Raw genomic sequence first — 18839 nt, forward strand, 5'->3', positions numbered from 1 at the left:
ATTCACCAGAAACACACCACATGCCAGCTACTATGTACTGGTTACTGAAGCAATCGTGACTTTGAGTCTTTTCCTGGTTGGTTTAGCCGACTATGTGAATCCTCTGCCTTATTTTACACATTTAATGATCAACAAATATTGAATAAGCATCATGTATGAGCAAAGTTCCGGGAGGAATAAAAAAGTGAGAAATGGGAGTTCATAATCAGGTGGTAGATGGAATTAAGTGATCTAGAAGCTTCCTTCCATTTCTAAGACTTACTTAAGACTTTTTAGTAAGCCTCATATATGACTGAACATGTTAGCATCACTAATGAAAATGAGGGCCGTGGAAGCAAAATGCGATTAAACATTTTTTATATATTTTACCAAAGAAAATACCAAAATGTTTTGACAAGTATGAAGACATGAAAAAAAGCATTGTTTAACCATTGATTACAACTGTGAAATGGGAAGCGTGTAAAGCTCAAGGATTCAGAGAAGAGCCACATTAAGAGGGTGGTTAGATCATGAATTTGGTTATACTGTGGGGTCGAATTATGACCCTGGGTCCTCAGGTCTCTCTCTCCCTCATTAAAACAGAGAAAACTTAAAAGATGCTCTCCAGTATAGAATTCTAATGTGATTTAAATATCTTTAATTGCTCATCTACACAAATGACCTTAGATCAAGCAGAGGCAAAATATAAATTGCAATGATGTCTACATGTAGTGTCAAGGTTTCTAAAAATAATACAAAGTTCATTCACAGTGCACAAGTAAAAACAAAGTTAAGTCTTAAATATTTAAACACAGCCGTGATTGTTCAAAAGGTAAAGAGATCTGTAAGCACATTTCCATATTGCTCAAGTACATGAAACTGTAGCACATACCAGCTTAGAGAATTGAGAGAAAACGCATTACCTTGATCCCTTTTATCGGAAAACTAAAATATTGTATTTCTTTTCGAAGATAAATACGTCTAAAATAAATAAATATAAGATTATTAACTAGTTACAGAATTTCTCTCTTAAACCTACACTCTGAATCTTGCCATCCTATGTAAAATCCCCACATTGCAGGGTTAGGAGGCACGACACTCTGCAAGGTTCCCCACTCATTTTCACACTATTATTTGCATTTGGAGGCTAAATTCTTGGTGGGAAGGAGTCTGCTGAGTAAAGCCTGAAAGGGGGGACAACACAAAGAGGAGAGAACACAGTTGAGCTGCTAAGAAGGGCTGACTGCTGCACCTGGGAGCACAGCTCAGGTGGCTCCAGCGGAAGCTGCAGGCACTGCCGCTTGTCCAGCGGGCAGCTGACAGACACTGACTCTCCGAACGGCCACCTGAGCGAGTCAGTTTTAGGGAGAATCTATTTACAATGGTCCGGTCTTCCACACAGAACTTCGTTCACTCTCTTCTTTGCAGATTCTGACGTGAAAAACAAATGGTTCCTGGTCTTGTTGGAATTCAACTTCTGTATATTGAATATCTGAAGTGGTTTGTTTAAATCTGAATCATTTGTAATTTCTGAACTACAGACACACACACAGGGTTTACTGTTGAGAATCTGAATTTTATTTCTTTCAATGACATCTACATTTAATAAATATCTAGCTTTCAAAAAAGAAAACATGCTTAGTATGAGATCAGCTAAAAACGAAAAAAATATATAATCCATGAAAGAAGTCATATAGTTGAGGGGATGAGGGAATGTCTGGACTCCTATACGGGGCTTTTAATATTAATTTTTATCACCTATTTATATACTTAAATTACAAATACTGATCTCAAAGAAATGAAGACACCCCACCCCCCTTTCTTAAATTTATACAAAGGGATGTGATAAAAGTACTAATTTAACATCAGCATTTTACTTGGGAGAAGAAATCTGTAGAAATACCGCTGAGGGCATTTTTTCCTCTCTATAGCTGACAGAAATAAATATGGTCCTATTCCCTTTTTCCTTTAGAAATAGATATGCAGTTGTAAAGTGGGTGTGTTTTACAACTGCGAAAACGTTAATTACTACTGGCATGACGTCTGCTTCAGTGAGGGGTTGCCTCCCGGCCAGCACTGCTTACAGGGAGCTAACCAGTGAGGCCACCGCCCAACCTTTGTGCCAGACGGTGCGGGGCTCTCCCCCTTTCTGTCCGTGCACTAGCCCTAGATCTGACAGACCCACGACACGCTCTCGATTGCTCACCCACCAAACAACAGCGTATGCTGTGGACACTATGCAGCGTGTGCTGCTACTAGCTGCGGAAAACCGGATCTACGCTTTTCAAATAGTATAAAACAGGTATTTACCGAATTCTCAATTCTGAAATATTCTGTGACATCCTTCAACCTTGCATACGAAGTGGCAGATCTTGAGATCTCAATGAAGAATGTATTAAAAAAAAAAAAATGCGGGGGCGGGGGGTGGTAAGGGAACTGTTACCAAAACACAATTCCAAGAAAATTGTAAAATTAAGTAAACTGTAAATTAAAAACTGTCACACAATGGGCATTTTTATTAGAATAATAAAGGCTTGACGAAACAGCAGCAAAGAGCCAAATTAAATGAGAAAGACATTTTAAGTCAAAAATAGCATATCTCTTTGCTTTCAAGTCTTCAGCCAATAAAAAAAATTTATACAAAACACGAGAGTGCTGTGAGGGATTATTATAACTGAACTGCAATGAATTAAACCACATTTTTCTTTAAACGTTCAGCTAAGAGGGGATGGTCAACATTATTCTAATTGTTGAAATAATCTATTTAAATACAGTCCATGAAAAAAAGCCTTTTCCTGATGCCTAGTTGCAATGTCTGACAATAGTCTAAATGAAATCACTCAGTTGATTATTCTTAATCTTGCCTATCCTGTGTCACAATCCAATAGCTTTGTCAACAGGTAAAGCAACACTGTTAACAGAAAGCCTAGCTCACATGTACAACATCCAGAATGAGTGAATTCCAAACAGTTACAGAGTATACAACACAACCAACCGGATCAAACAGGTAAAGGGCTGCTGACTTAGCTTCCACGGCAACTCGCTGAGCTGTCGACAGGCCGCTGAAATCTCTTTCACTGTACACAGAATCGGTGCAGTCCAAATTCACCTCTTCCTGGGTTCTTCTGTTAACTGTTTCCTTTCACATGATGAACAGAAACTGAATTCTCATGGCCAAATAGTTTTTGGATACAGAACATTACAGATACACATAACAACTCAGCAGGTTACCATCATTTTATATACAATTGATAGCTTTTAGAACATTGCTGTAAGTTTTATTTCAAAACACCAAGCATTCTCTTTCTGGAAAAGAAACGGACGTGGAGTAACATCAGCTAATGAATTAGTTGAACTAGTGCCACCACAAATGAGACAACAAGCAGGAGAGCAAGTGTCTGATCCTCAAGGACTGGACCTAATGGTCATACCACTTATATTAGCCCAATTTATCACTTCAATACAATAAAATAGGATGTTAGTGCCATTTCCACTGCTCTTCCATTCAAAGGGCAGCTGATCGTTAAAGTGCCTCTAACACGCATAAATTATCTTTATTCCATGACTTTATTTTATGTTTAGAAAGGTGGAATAGCAGAAGAAAAAAAGGCAGGACAAAAGACTTTGGAGTTCTCTTTCTTCAGATGTAATGCAGAGGTGATTACATTATCAGTAGGATTCTGTAAAAATAAACACATTTGATAACTTTAGGTCTGGAGAGACAAAGTGCAAAATTTCTAAGTAAACTTTATTACCGCATGATCATAAAACTACTGAAGCTTAACTCCTTAAGTTTGCTAGTTTTATTAAATTTAAAATATCATCTACCATAATAACAATTTTATCAAGCATGATATATGAATCAAAAAATACTACAATTCATTTCTTACAGAAAAAAGTTAAAAGCATACTATATTAAAATGGATCAGCAGAAGGAATCTGTACATGGCTGGGTTAGGTGTAAACATCTTCACCAAGCATCAGAATTAGTTACTTGAAACGATCAGGCTGAGGAACTCCACACATGTTAAAACGACCACTGAGAAACTATTCCTGAAGATGCTTGGTAACTTCCATAAAAAGGTCAGAATGAAGCACAGCTATCATTTTGCCAGATTTATTCTTTTAAATGGATTTGGAGGGTACAAAATAGATCCTCTGTCCAATTCATAGATATCTGTAACAGTTCAGAGTCATAAATCCCAAGGGTTAGGAAGGGCCTTAGAGACCAGACAGGTAGGGGACAAAGAAAGTTGGGATGGTTTCCCTGTATACAAATAGGACAACCTGGCTCTTATGACTGCCCTGGTCTGCATTTGGGACAGACACTTCGGCAGGAAAAGGCATGTTCCCAGCAGCAAGGGTAACTCTAGATGTTACACTGACCAGCTTAGGGAAGTGACACTCACTGTTAGGTAAAGCATTTTCTGGCTTGGGGAGTCCTCATTTCATTAAAAAGACAGAAATGTAGTTTATATTTTTAATGGAGTTTCAGTGACTTTCATGAATTTTCTTCCCGCAAAAACCACATTTGTAAACAACAAAAAAAAAACCCCAGAAATATCAAGTGAACTCCAATGCTGAAGAAGAGAATCTCCAAATCAAGAAGGTTCTCAAAATGTTTATCTCAAAATTAACTATTGATAGTAATTGTGATGACAAGGAAGATATCATAACACTTCATGTTTTTCTTTTTTTCTTTTGCTGAGGAAGATTAGCCCTGAGCTAACATCTGTGCCAAGCTTCCTCTACTTTATATGTGGGTCACTGGCACAGCATGGCTGATGAGTGATGTAGGTCTGCGCCCGGGATCTGAACCTGTAAACCCTGGCTGCCGGAAGCAAAGCATGCTGAACTTGAACCACTAGGCCACGGGGCCAGCCCAACACTTACTGGCTTTAAAAGAAAATTTTCTGATGTTGTATAAAACATTTATGAACAAAGACACTTAACACTGGCTTTATTTTTGGCATGTGTTAAAGATGACTGATATTTAGTTTCTAGATATATTTTTGTATATATCTATACATCTGCCTTAAGAGATAATACAAAGTAACAAGGCATTACTCTAAAGCTTTCTAACTCCTTCCTCCCTCATTCACTGCTGGTGTAGCATTCTCAGTGATGTTGGTCTGAGCTGTGCTTCCCTTTCTAGCTTGCTCTCTCAGACATATTACCCCTACAGTAGAGGAAAGTAGGCAGTTTGGTTTAAGGGCTTTTTCTGAACAGAGTATACAGCTAGGGAGGGAATCTTTCACATTTCTATTCCTTCCAGGCCTGACTGTGTTGCAGGCTGTCTACAGGGTAAGGCTCACAGATAAAGTGGTTACTTAAATATTTTAAATAAATGACAATGTCTTAATTATAGCATTTTCCTTCTCTCAACTTCTTCAATAAAAACAAAAGACTTACTAATTATAATTCTTCAGTGATAATTAACAATTAACTGTGCTACTAAGGGAAGTCTTTTTTTTTTTATAAGGAAGATTGGCTCTGAGCTGGCATCTGTTGCTAATCTTCCTCTTTTTGCTGAGTAAGATTGTCCCTGAGCTAACATCTGTGCCAATCTTTCTCTATTTTGTATATGGGATGCTGCCACAGCATGGCTTGATGAGTGGAGTGTAGGTCTGTGCCCAGGATCCAAACCCACAAAACCCAGGCCACTGAAGTGGAGGGCATGAACTTAACCACTATGCCACCGGGCCGGCCCCAAAGGAAGTCTTTAAATATATAATATTTTATTGGGAACAGGCTTATAATGCCAGAGTACAGAATTAGGTAAGAGAGTCCACACATTCAGCAGAGTACTAAATTCTAAGGCTAAGTTACTTTAAACAGGAAAAAGGTATATCTAAATGATTTAAACATAAGAGAATAAGATTAAGAACAATTATTGAAATTTTTAGGCAAGCCAAATAAAAAGCTTTGTAAGGTAACATACACATAACTAGCCATCGAACATGAATAATGAGGAATAAAATAATGAGAGCTAGAGTTAATTCTTTACATGCAGAAAATTTAGGACCCGCTTGCATATTATGAAATATCTGAGCTTTGTTCACCTTTGTTCTGTTCAAAATGAGTTCTAGAGGAGAGTTCTAGTTCAGCCAGAAGGCAATCAAATTATTCAAGGGAACGTTATAGACATGAAATTTAGAATCTAGTTTCAGAGATTCCTGCCATTAAAATTATTCCTACCATTAAGGCTATTTGATTATATTAAAATTACTATTAAGGAGCAACATAGAGTTAAGTAGAATGATAAACTATTAAGGTAAATTTAAAATACAGCTTTTGTGTTTAGTTAGTGCGAGTGTAGTGAAAGGACTTTTACTCACTCATTATGATTTATTTCTCCTGATGAAGAGCTTCTATAAAAGCATCAAGTTTTTCTTGAATTTCTCTAACTTTCTCTGTAGAGATAAAAAGAGAGAATAAATTTGTTAAAAACATTTGTTTCTCAAAGGCATCACAAATCACAGGGGACAATTATTCAACAAATGGTCTAGGATACTTGAACTATTTGGGAAAAGGGGAAAAAATCACCTCAGCGCCACACATCACCTTCTATCCACATCAAGGTCTAAGGGCTTCCAGCAGCGGCTCTTAATGATCTTTCGGAAAGCGGAGGGCATGGGGTTTGCGCCAGATCCCTCTGAGACTTGAGGAAAAGTTACGGACTCTTACACAGAAAAATGTACACGCAGATGCACAGACGATTATGTACGGAATTTTAAGAAGTTCTCAGATTCTCTGGCGTCCAACCAACGACTCACAGTCAGCGACATTTAGAACAGAAGAAAATATAAAATAATAAAACCACTTTCAAAAATTAAAAGAGAACGCAAGCGAGTCATTGGCTAGAGACTAAGAAATGACTTTCTAGGTATAAAGTAATGGAAAGAATTACAAAGGAAAAGATCCACCAATATGACCACATTAAAATGTACACTTTATATATCAAAATGTCCTAAAATTAAAAGACGAAAGTAAGTGTAGGAAATACTTGCAACAAACATGAAAAAGGCAATAACACTTTGAAAATACATATAAAAATGTATTTTTTTAGCTATGAATAAAGGAAGTTTAAAAACACCAGAGCCACTAAAGACAGATTTACATTATTTTATTTGATTTTAGGTGTTCACGTGTATAGACTTCTAAATAAAATCTATAATTTCTCTCTGAAATATGAAAATTCCCTCCCCAAATGGAAACTATTCACAGTGCACATCAATCTCCTAATATTAAAATCGGAAAAGTCACGATTTATTCTACTTCACTAGTAACTTAACCACGCAACTCCTATTTTAAAATACAGGTTATAGCAAGCATAGTGACAAATATTTTTGTCCTTTTAACACAATTTAACACACGAATGGGAATTACCAATTGAAGGAAGGAACTGGTTCAAAGCTAGTGACCTAGAGGCAAAACTGCCCAGCATTCTGCCTTCTGTCTAGAGAAGAACCATCTAAGATGCGTTACTGTCTAACAGTTATATCTTTTACATTTAAAAATAAATAAATAATCTGCAAATGAAGATAGAAGTATCCCTTTTTACCAGTGAGACAGCATTTGTGATGAGTAGCCAATAAAAGGAAGAACTGTGCTTTCTATGAATTTTTATTAGCACGGCAGGAACTCAACAAGCCTACCCAAGTTGCATATAAAGAACATAACATCCTCATATTCCTTTTCCAGTAATTTCACACTTCTAATTCTTGGTATCAGACTGAGACTAATGCAAAATCTATAGGAAGAAAAAAAACCCCTGTTGTTTTAATCAAACTATTTACTGAGGAAATATGATAATGGTTATTGCAAAGGCATTAATTCTTATATATAAAATTAAATCAGAGAAACAAAAAAAGAATCCCAACTCAACTCTTGGAAGTTTAGTCTGTACTTTTCGGTAGTCTGTACTATTTTTCTTTTTGAGGAAGATTAGCCCTGAGCTGACACCTGCTATGAATGCTTCTATTTTTGCTGAGGAAGAGTGGCCCTGAGCTAACATCCATGCCCATCTTTCTCTACTTTATATGTGGGATGGCTGCTGCAGCGTGGGTGACAAGTGGTGCAAATGCCAGGGCCGAAGTGGACCATGTGAACTTAACTGCTCCACCACTGGCCTGGCTCCTAGTCTGTACTATTTTTTAACCAGCATTCAAACCAGTAAACGTACTTCCTTTCTCAAAATAAGGCCACATTCTTATTTTTAAAATTAATTCATCTAGTTGCTTAGAAATAGCTTCACCGACTTCCCTCAATGAATACCTAGAGAGTTCCACAGAGCGCAGTTCATCAGGTGAGAACTGTCAAAAGGCGGGGAGGGTAGGAGGAGAAAAGTTTTCTAAATTGTCTCACAGAGTTTTGGAAATGGATGGGGTCTTTAAAAAATCATCCAGCTTCAACAGTACACCACATGGCAATCGAACCGGAGTTTAGAGCCGCAGCAGCTCCTCTGAACATTTCACTGGGAATAATTTCCACGTGGAAAGCTGGACTTCATGAAGAGAAGAAGTCCGATTCTACTCGCTCAGCGGGCCGCTGCAGAGCCAGCTCTATCCATCCTTTTGCCGCGTCAATGACCTCCATCCTTGGCTGGACAGGCGATCTGTGAGTGGCTGGTACAGTGGCCTCACTCACAAGAGACTGTTCAGAGCAAGATCTATTTGTATGGAAAGAGACCGAGAGCCACTCTGATGCAGGTGTCTAACTGTGGAGTCTCAGACAATTCAGTCTTCTAAAATTAGAGATAAGCAACGTTTTATCCTAAATGAAAGTAAAAGGACTATTTAACTTTAATATAAAAATGACAATAAAAAATTGCCAAATTTCCCTTAAAAAAGCTGTTTTTACAAAATATTGTAAAATGAGAATATCAGGACACTACACCACCATACCCTGAAACCTCAGGAATGACTCAAAGGATATTTACATAAGGTTCCAGGAAGTAATGGGGCAGGAGGAAGGAGATGGGAGGATGGAGGTAAATGTTTAAATAGAATAACTGTGATAAACGTATCCTTATAATACTAAATAAAATAATCAATTTCCTTCTTTGTTCCTTCACTGACACAATGCACCTAATGGAGTGCATTGGGGGCACAGGTGACATCCCTGCCTTTGAGAAGCATTCTCTGCTTACTCCTTACCTCCTTCTAAGTCTGTGAAGCATCCACTATGTTTTGAGTGATTTCAAATCCCACATTTCATTTGGTCTTCATACAACCCTGCAGGTCTCACTGCCAAAGATGAGGACACTGAGCCTGGAGAGTTAGCCATGCCCACGGTCCTCTGATTCAGAAACACATGCAAGATCTGCTACCATATGCAGACTCCATATGTAACAAAACAAATGCTATCATTTCAAGTGTATTTGTTCTAAGTTTTACCTTTTATGTGAAATAAGACATATTTTGGTAAAGCTTAGGGAGTAGAATAGTTAACAAGCACCTCCTAGGTAGTTCTGTGCCTAGGAATGACTAAACACGTACAGTATACTCTCATACTCTGCTGAAAATTATCACCTCTAGAGGAGACTGGATCTACAGACACTCGGAGAAACCCTGGAGAACCATGAAACTGGACAGAAAAAGTTCAGCATCCTCAGTGTCTCGAACAATGTCTGGTTTACTATAAATGCTTAATAAATACTTGGTAAATGATAAATGAAGTTCCCAAAAATACAGCACAGAAAATAAGGGCTGGAGGTTATCAAGAAGAAAAAAACCACTTGACAGGCTTACTGGATGTTACGCCAGTGACCAAGAGGGAAGAGGCCAGGGCCAGAAGAGCTAGAGCAAGCCTGGGGACAGGAGGCAGCACACAGACTGACAACGCAGGTCAAGGAAAGCTGGCGAGTCACCTGAACAACATAAGCAACAGGGAACTGAGAACACTCAGGTCCCACAGTACAATACCAGTGGAAAAAGAAACTTCAACTGAATTATTGCACCTTATTAGGAAGGCTAAAATATGGTGATTATACACGCATGCATGCACGCACACACACACTTGTAGCTTTAGAAAGTAAATTGATTTCTTGCTGTGCAAGGAAGCTATCTTACAAATAATAAGCAGCATTTCCCATATTTGAATTCATTCATTTTTAAATCCTGATGGAAGTTTTCTGCACTGTCTTGTATACTAACTACGCCATCCAGCTGCAAAGAAAACTGAGCTAGTATCCATAAAATCAAGGTTGAATGTTAGCAACTAAAACTACTTTCTAATCCTTCTAAATTAATGTCCCAGTATTACAGTATTTTCACATCCCAAAATCTTATTGTATTTAACTATTTCACCATTAGAAATTACTTTCCCACAGAAATATATGTACAGATTAGCATGGCTAAAGCAAACTCGTTTTCATATTAAATATTTGCATTAAATATTTATAGTTAAAGAATTCTTATAAAATTTGTGATTTACTCGTTAAATTAAACTAACTCAGGAAGGGATTAACAAACTGCTATTTCTGTTACACTGAAATAGTCAATTCCACATGTAGTGAATACTGAGTCTACGTTCCATTTATCCAATGTTTACCTAAAAGATGAACTATTTCAAACATCAATTCATTGTGCTTCTTGATTGAGTCATGAATATTCCCATAATCCCCAACTCATAAACCGTGAGGCTCAGTGAATGAAGTTCCTTCTCTTTTTTCTTTTCTTCAGATGACTTGACACCCATTCATGTTTTGGGTCTCTTTATCTCCACATGAAACGATATGACTACTCTCATTTTCTTTCTGAGTTTTCTGATACTTACTCTAAAAGTTTCAAATATAGACTAATCTGTAATTAGGTTTTGAATACACTGTGAATACCAAAAGGCCAAAGCGGGGAGAAGGCTCACTTCAGTGGTTAATAACAGTTTTGAACAGGAACAAAGAACCACAAACAAAACGCTACCACATGCACTGAAATGAACCTTTTATAACTTTTGATGTTTTTAAAGAAAGCATGAAGAAACAAGCTGTAAACTTACTAACGCAGTGTACACATCCAAAGATGCAAATGGACCTTAAGAGAACTGCTTTATAACACGCTGCATACACACTTTGTACCAAGCTTAGGGACACCTTATAGGTGAGATTCTGCTATAGAAAGCTGTTCACTACAGGACCGAAAATTAAAGGAACACTTCTTATAATGTAATATGTTATTCCTGAGAAAGCCTGCTTTTTATTAGACAATTATACTGTAAGTGACCTTCAGAAGTTTAGTATCTAAAGGAATCCTCTAGGGTACAAGGAAACAAACAAGATTGTCAAAATTACAGTTAAAATCTTAGATCTGGCACAAGAAGAAATGTGTTCCTTTTACAGCTGATGAAAGGAAGAACCAAAGAGATATCGTCAAAGGTGTATAGCTGTATCTAACACTTCTCTTCTGAATCTTGGCCCTATACTTTTCTCCCTACAAATAGGCATGATTATTTTTAAACAGACTCATTAATGAAGACAAATAGAATACTGCTTATTATAGAAAAAGGAGGTGTCCTTTCCTACGTCCCAGAAAGCTGCTTGAGACTGGTACAGTAATGCCACAGCTGGGGTCCCAGACTTCCAGGGGTCTCTGAAGGTGGTAAGACAGTTCTCTGGGTTATTTCATTGTTTCAAAAGTTCAAACGGAAATCTTTGTTTGGACTAGAATTACACCTACTCTCATAACAATTTTTTTTGCCTTTTTAAGGAAGATTAGCCCTGAGTTAACATCCACTGACAATCCTCCTCCTTTGGCTGAGGAAGATTGGCCTTGAGCTAACATCTGTGCCCACCTTCCTCTATTTTATATGTGGGATGCCTGCCACAGCATGGCTTGATGAGTAGTGGGTAGGTCCAGGCCCGGGATATGAACCAGTGAACCTGGGGTGCTGAAGCAGCGCCCGTGAATTTAACTGCTATGCCACTGGGCTGGCCCCGACGTAATTATTTTTAGGCTGATTAGGAAGTATAATTGTAACCCTATGTTTCTAATTATAAAGAATATAAGTGTATTATTGTAGACAAATCTTCTAAAACATGGACCTTACAGGAGTATACAATAATGAAAGGAGTGTTTGATTAAAAAAAAAAAAAGTTAGAAATCCCTGGTCAAACATCTCTAATAATCAATGAGGTAGTTCTACGTTTTTTATAAAAATGAAAACATAAAGCATTAAAAGCTAATGTGATCAGGAAAACTAAGCTTCTAGTCCCAGCTTTGCCTTTACCCTTATGACTGCAGACAAGTCACAGTCCTAGTATCTCTATCTATAAAATGAGAGAACTGTCCAGAAGAATTCAAAACCCATATTACTTTAAAACTTAGGACTGGACTATTCTATTCTAACTGATCATATGTTCTAATTGCATCTTTTAAAACTTGTTAGTCCTCTTTTATTTCTTAGTATCTTTTATTTATTTGCTAGTAATTTCCTAATAAAAATGCAATCACAAATTATGATATTATTCTTACAGGGCTACACAATTCATTTTGGGAAGATACGTTTTATAGTGTTTTTTATTTTTTTTGCTGGAATCAATGTGGGACTGCTTGTATGAATTATCTACTTACAGAAGTCTGTCATTTAAAAATCACTCGGCCCAGCACAGCACTTGCTATGTAATAGATGCCCATGAATATTCATTCACTGTTCACTCATTCACTGTTGAGTGTCTGACTCAACCAATACTTAAACATTAAAGATGATTATTTAAAAATTTGCTATTTTCAGACCCCAAAACAATATGACTTAGAAAGCAAGCTACTGTAAGAAAGTCTGTGAGGTAAATTATAACTTATGTCTGCTGAATATATAAATAGCTCATTAGTAACTTGTGGATAAATTCAGTTTTCTTTCTTTTGAGCTCTTTTAACTGTAAGCATTTCTACCAGGCTCCTTTTGGCTAATACAATCAAAACTCCTTCAAATACCTTCTTAATATTTTGAAGCCTTTTCCCCAAAAGACTTCAGTATGGGTGAACACAGAATAGACTTCAGTATGGGTGAACACAGAATAGACTTCATTAAGCCTCTATATTGGTTAGGCCCTTCAACTTTCTTAGTAGATGGCAATCCTAATTTCAGCTCAGCTAACTATTAATTCTTATGAATCTGTCCTTAACTAATAAAGAGTAGCACCAATGCAGGTGCTTGTCAATGCCAACCAGTATAAAACCTCAAACTTACTGCTTGCTACCTGATACTTACACTAAAAGGTTCAGCTGCAAGAAAATATTTATGTAAGACTGTATGGAGGATGTAGAAATCATCTATTTCTCTAGATACTACACATTTCATCTTTAGATAAGTCAAACCAAATAGCTATGTATCTGGACTGCATCATTTTGATTTCCCTCAGAATCGCTTACGCTACTGGTCTACACTGAGGAATATTTCAATAAAGTCCGATGAAATTCATGATTAGATGTAGCCATTTGACTCACTGCATCACCTCACTCACTGCTCCTTTCTGAGAACTGATGAAAGCTCTCTCAGGTGTGTGTACAGGAATACCCATGCTTCTCCTAAGCAACTGCTGTGCTGTTGTCTGACAGCCACCATAAATCATGTGATCAACTTTGCTTCCCATTTTGCATCAGCCACTAGGAAGCTCAGGGCTAAATTTGCAGCTTAGTTATAGCAAAGTATATAGAACCCTTGAGAATGTATTTTGAGGGGGTACAATCATCCCAAGTTTCACATTATTTCACTTGCCTGGATTTTCTCTTTCCTTCCACTCAACTTTTTCACTTAACTATTTTTACCTTTCGCACAGGACAGGTCTTTGTAAGCTTCCCTCAAATCCTTTTTGGGGTAAGGTAGGGAATTAACAAACAAATGAAAAAGCTAGTTTGTACCTCTAGGCAGGTCATTCATATAATATGCCATAATATTCTAAAAGTGGTCTTTTCATACTGCTAATACTTCTTAAATCAGTAGTTTAAGAAACTTTGGGGGACAATATTTGTCACATTTAATCTATGAATAATTTCTACATAAGGGAAAAATTAATTATTTTTATTTCTGCTCAATTCTTGAGAAACCCAATGATATAAATATCTATACTTAAAATATTTATTTTTAGCAACAAAAGAAAAAAATCATAAATTTTTGTGGGATTCATAATTGTCTTTTTTACTGTAAAAGTTAGATAGATTCTATTATAAGATTATAATCACCTACTGTGAATTATTTTCTTATCAGTACATAAAATGTTCCATATTAGGTACATCTATCAACTGAAATTATGGAGAAAAAAATCTTTAAAAGTTATTTTATATGCTAACACATGAATGATGAAATGTTTTATTTTCTCCAAAAAAAGTTTAAATAAATAAACTACTTCAAAATGAAGACATTCCTTTTGTCCACAGAGAAAAATCTAAATATCAATATAATTTAGAAAATACCATTTAGGTAATTAATCGGGAAGGCTAAAAAGGCTTTAGCCTAATGACAAGTAAAATATTTGGTCCCAATCAATTAGAAATGTTTTAAAATAATCCATCATTTTTTTCTTTTCTATTTCCTCTGATTCTTAAAAGCTTATTTGACTCTGAATTTTTTTAGGAGGAAAGTTGAAACATTTTAAGAAAAGGAAAACCACCCAGGCAGCCCTTAAAGAGACAGGACATCATTTATCACTTGCAAAGACAGATTTATAAGAAGAGGGCCCCTTCTGTTCCTTTAAGACTGAAAAACAGATGGGAAGTGAATGGACAGTCAATGGGACAAGAAAACACATGGGAGGTGCTGCTGTATGTATGTTCCCAGCAGAAGAAAGAGGTCAAGATTGTAACTGCATGACTGGGTCCTGGAAAGGGTCTTTCTTCAAGCTGTTACAAAGAAAAACGCTGTTCCTCATCCTGCTGTCAAACTGTTATAAATATTGGTCTGTCAAAAGACCTTCAGTGCTGAAGCTTTAAAAAGGAGGTGCAACAGACGAATGAATCATGAGAATGATTCTTAAACAGTCAGCTCATTAATGTAATTTTAAAAGTAAAAACAAAAAATACAAGAACAGAGAATGTAATTCTGATTTATGAACCAAACTAAAAGTTTATTAAAAAAATATGGAATTATAACTTGCTGGCTTTAATAAAGTTATAAATTGAGATGAAAAAACAGAAATGAAATACAATTATATCACTTAAATAAGATGCTGCATTAGGACAAGCTAATATTAAACTTATCACAAGGAGAACTAACAGGCATTATGTTTTGTTAGGCTGATTTCATAAATATGCACTTATTTCTCACAATAGAAGGTATCATTATATTGGTACCATAAGTCAGAATAAGGTTCCAAGAAATAATAATAACTTTAGAATTAATTTCTTATATTCATTAATGGAGAAAATCATGTTTCAATTTTAAGTCACAATTTCTTTTTTTCTATAGAAAAGGAAAATTACAAAATTGAAATAGCAATGAGAATACATGGATTTATAAACTTAGGGTTTTTTGAAGAATGAAACCACTACATATGTCTTTAGGAGATAAATTCCTTGCTCTAGATTCTCAATGATTAGTTTAACAAGGAAAGTAGGGTCTAAAACTAACACATTGAAATTATAAAAAAAGGAAGCCAAATTACATGAATTTGTTTACCTATGGTCACCTGCAAGCACAAACCCAAAGACTAATGGAGCACAGAATCCCAAAACAAATTTTAAAAGATATTATCTCTAACACACGGTTTTAGCCCCAACTTTGTCATAAATATTTTTGTAACTGGCTAAATCCTTTTCCCTCAATGAACTCAATTTCTCCATCTGAACAATGGGGATAATACCTTAGAAGCCTCACATGCCTTTACAAGGCAAACACGGACAAACATAACACATTTTTTATCAAGTGTAAGCTCTATACAAATGTAAGGGAGAGTTCCAAGTAGAATTTGGATTCCAAAGTCCCAAACGATGCAGTTACATGAGAAAATTTTTTATTCCTGAATGCCTGCTTGGCTCATTGCTTTCTCTTGATTGCCAGCAATCTTAGAAAAAACAATTTCGGTAGAAATGAGAATAAAAGATGACAAAGTTAAGAAGGGAATGGATGGTTAAAAGTGGAGGCAGCAGGGAAACAGTCAAAGGGTTTCCTGTGTAAAAGAGAATCAAGATCAAAAGCAGCTAGAGTGCACAGAGGAATCAATCCGATAGTTTTAAGATGGGAATGACCTGAGCATCTTTGAAGAAAGGAGAGACATAATGAAGGCACAACACACAGGAAGCGCAGGGTCCCGACTACAGGTGCAGATCAACTTTCAAAGGAGTGCTTTGCAGTATATGTTATGCCACAATATAGCCTCTGGAATACCTGCCTTATTTAAAGTAGGTGGTATTATAGGGTTTTTTTTTGTTTTTGTTTTTTTACTAATTACTGGCTATTCCTTTCAGTGAACCTTTTTGAAATAAGTCTATATGAAGAAAAGAAAGAGAAATTTAGCCTACTCTGATAGATGAGAAAGCAGAAATAGGAGTGATGACAATGAACTCCAGATCTCGGGGTATAAGAGGAAGCCAAGCTAAGATCTCTTCATGAAACATGTATTCCAGAAATGACAGAAATTCTGTCTCTAAGACCCATTTAAAAAATTTCTTAGAATACAATGTCACAGTAGTTATCTCTGAGTCCTGGCAATTGTTTAAAAAATTTTGCCATCCATATTTTCTAATTTTCCACAATGCATATGTACTAGTTCCGGGAAAACAAAAAGGATTAAAATAATATGAAAACACCTAAAATTCTGGTAGTACACTTGGTAACGGCAGGTACAGTCAGCACATATGACTCAGAGGATGAAGTGGTGCCAATAAAGGGAGAGACTAAAAAGCCCTGAATTCCTGGGCCCAGAAAAAAGATCTAACTGAAGCGAATAAAAATTAGCAAACTTCTTTCTACAACTCAAAATACTAAAGCTAAGGAATAGATGAAATAGCCATTCTAGGAGAAATTCAAACGGACCATTTCTATACACAGTAGGTAACAATGAAGCAGAGAAAATCTATTATCTTAAACAGGTTACACAAGCTTGAAAACTTCTTTAGTTCAAGAAAGATTCAAATTCATTCACAGATGACAGATCCATGATGGGCAGTTACTGGAAATGAGAAAAGTTCAAAGTGAACCCCAACCACTAAGGAAGAGACCATGATGAGCAATTACAACATGATCCCATGAAATGTCGCTTGGTGTCACAATCACCAAGAGATTATTTGGGAAAATATTCTGTCACTTTTAAGACTGATCATATCATGAATTAGCTTCATCATTTCTATGAACGTGCTAATTAAGAATATGAATACATTTCTAAGGTAATTTTGAATTATGCTGATTTGGGGAAAAAACCAGTTTAGAAATGTATAAAATAGTAAAAAATTAAAAATTCCTTTTGCCCTTAACACGCACTCTCCAACTCCCCTGAGAGTCCTCCTTGACAGAGGTTACAGTTTAGTGAGCATCAATTTGTCCTTCAAGACTGCTCTGTTTAGGGCTGGCCCCGTGGCCGAGGGGTTAAGTTTGCACGCTCCGCTGCAGGCGGCCCAGTGTTTCGTTGGTTCGAATCCTGGGCGCGGACATGGCACTGCTCATCAAACTATGCTGAGGCAGCGTCCCACATGCCACAACTAGGAGGACCCACAACGAAGAATATACAACTATGTACCAAGGGGCTTTGGGGAGAAAAAGGAAAAAAATAAAATCTAAAAAAAAAACAAAACACTGTTCTGTTTAAAAAAATTTATTTATATCTTGCTTAATTTTATTTTTTTAATATACTGTTTCACAGGCTAACAGATTGTTTTGTGATTAGATTTAGTTTTCAATGACTGGAGTCTATTTTTTTTCCATCTTAGAAATGGAGAAAATGCATAGAACATAATTAAAACATAAAACAAATCAAAGTTTGATCCCAACTTTAAAGACGTTATTTCATTCTAAACTCTCAATGGGGAAGTGGTAAGCATTATTAGTGAGGGGAAAAAAACCAGTTTCATTTCTAGCTTTAAATATGTGCACTGGCCTTTTTATACACAAGAATACACATATAAACATATATCACAACAACACGAATAAAACCTACTTTAAAATGACAAACAAAAAATTCAATCCATAAATTAAGAATAAAGATAAGAAAGGTCTCTTCAGTAATCAGTTAAAATGTGAGTTTAGAGCAAAAAGAATACACTTGCTAGTAAAGCACTAAGTATCAACAGCCTGTATAAGATTACAGAGAAGTAAATATCCTTTTAATCTTGTACCAATTTATCAATATCCTTCAATGTTGCCTTTAAAAGAGAGACTTAGGCCATGAAAAATGTGCCTGATTCTAAAAGCTCCATTTTAAGTCTGGATTTTCTCATCAATAAGCTGGGAAGCACACCACCCAGGCTCGTCTTGTGGAATTCTGCGTGTAAATAACTCCTTCTCTAACACAGAAGACTCTCCCTGAGGATTACTTTATTCTTTGTGTCTCTCTTTCTCTTTTTTTTGGCTACAACACAAAGCAGAGTCTACTTTATCTATGCAGACTCAAGGTAAAAAAAAAAAAAATCCTTCACTATTTTCCTCAGCTGCTTTGTCAATTTCACTCACTATGAAAAATATTATTTCACAAAGACAGAATTTAAAAATTCAATCACTTTTACCATGAAAAGACACCTTAAACATCTCAAACATTGGTAACATAAGACAGAAAAAAGTTATTTATATTTATTCTGTAGTGAAGAAGAGAAATATTCCAATCTTTCCACTTTTCAAATATACTCATTTCTACTAACAACTATTCCAAAAAGTACACAGATGTTAAAGAGAATGAAAATATTCCAACTGACTTGGGGGCGAGCCCAGTGGCGCAGCGG

General features: G+C 36.2%; 1 protein-coding gene across 4 annotated transcripts in view; it reads right to left on the reverse strand.

Moving 5' to 3' along the window:
• Positions 1-1534: 1534 nt before the first annotated feature.
• The window catches only part of OPA1 (OPA1 mitochondrial dynamin like GTPase), an 84253-nt gene continuing 66948 nt past the window's right edge, over positions 1535-18839 (reverse strand). For all 4 annotated transcript variants that reach the window (XM_014843406.3, XM_014843403.3, XM_014843405.3 and 1 more), the window contains 2 exons: positions 6318-6392; positions 1535-3659 (listed from right to left, as the gene is read on the reverse strand). In XM_014843406.3, the coding sequence (XP_014698892.2) occupies positions 6328-6392 (65 nt within the window). In that variant the 3' untranslated portion in view covers positions 1535-3659; positions 6318-6327. The remainder of the gene's footprint in view (positions 3660-6317; positions 6393-18839) is intronic.

The sequence above is a fragment of the Equus asinus genome, chromosome 5 (assembly GCF_041296235.1).
Source record: "Equus asinus isolate D_3611 breed Donkey chromosome 5, EquAss-T2T_v2, whole genome shotgun sequence".
NCBI lineage: Eukaryota > Metazoa > Chordata > Mammalia > Perissodactyla > Equidae > Equus > Equus asinus.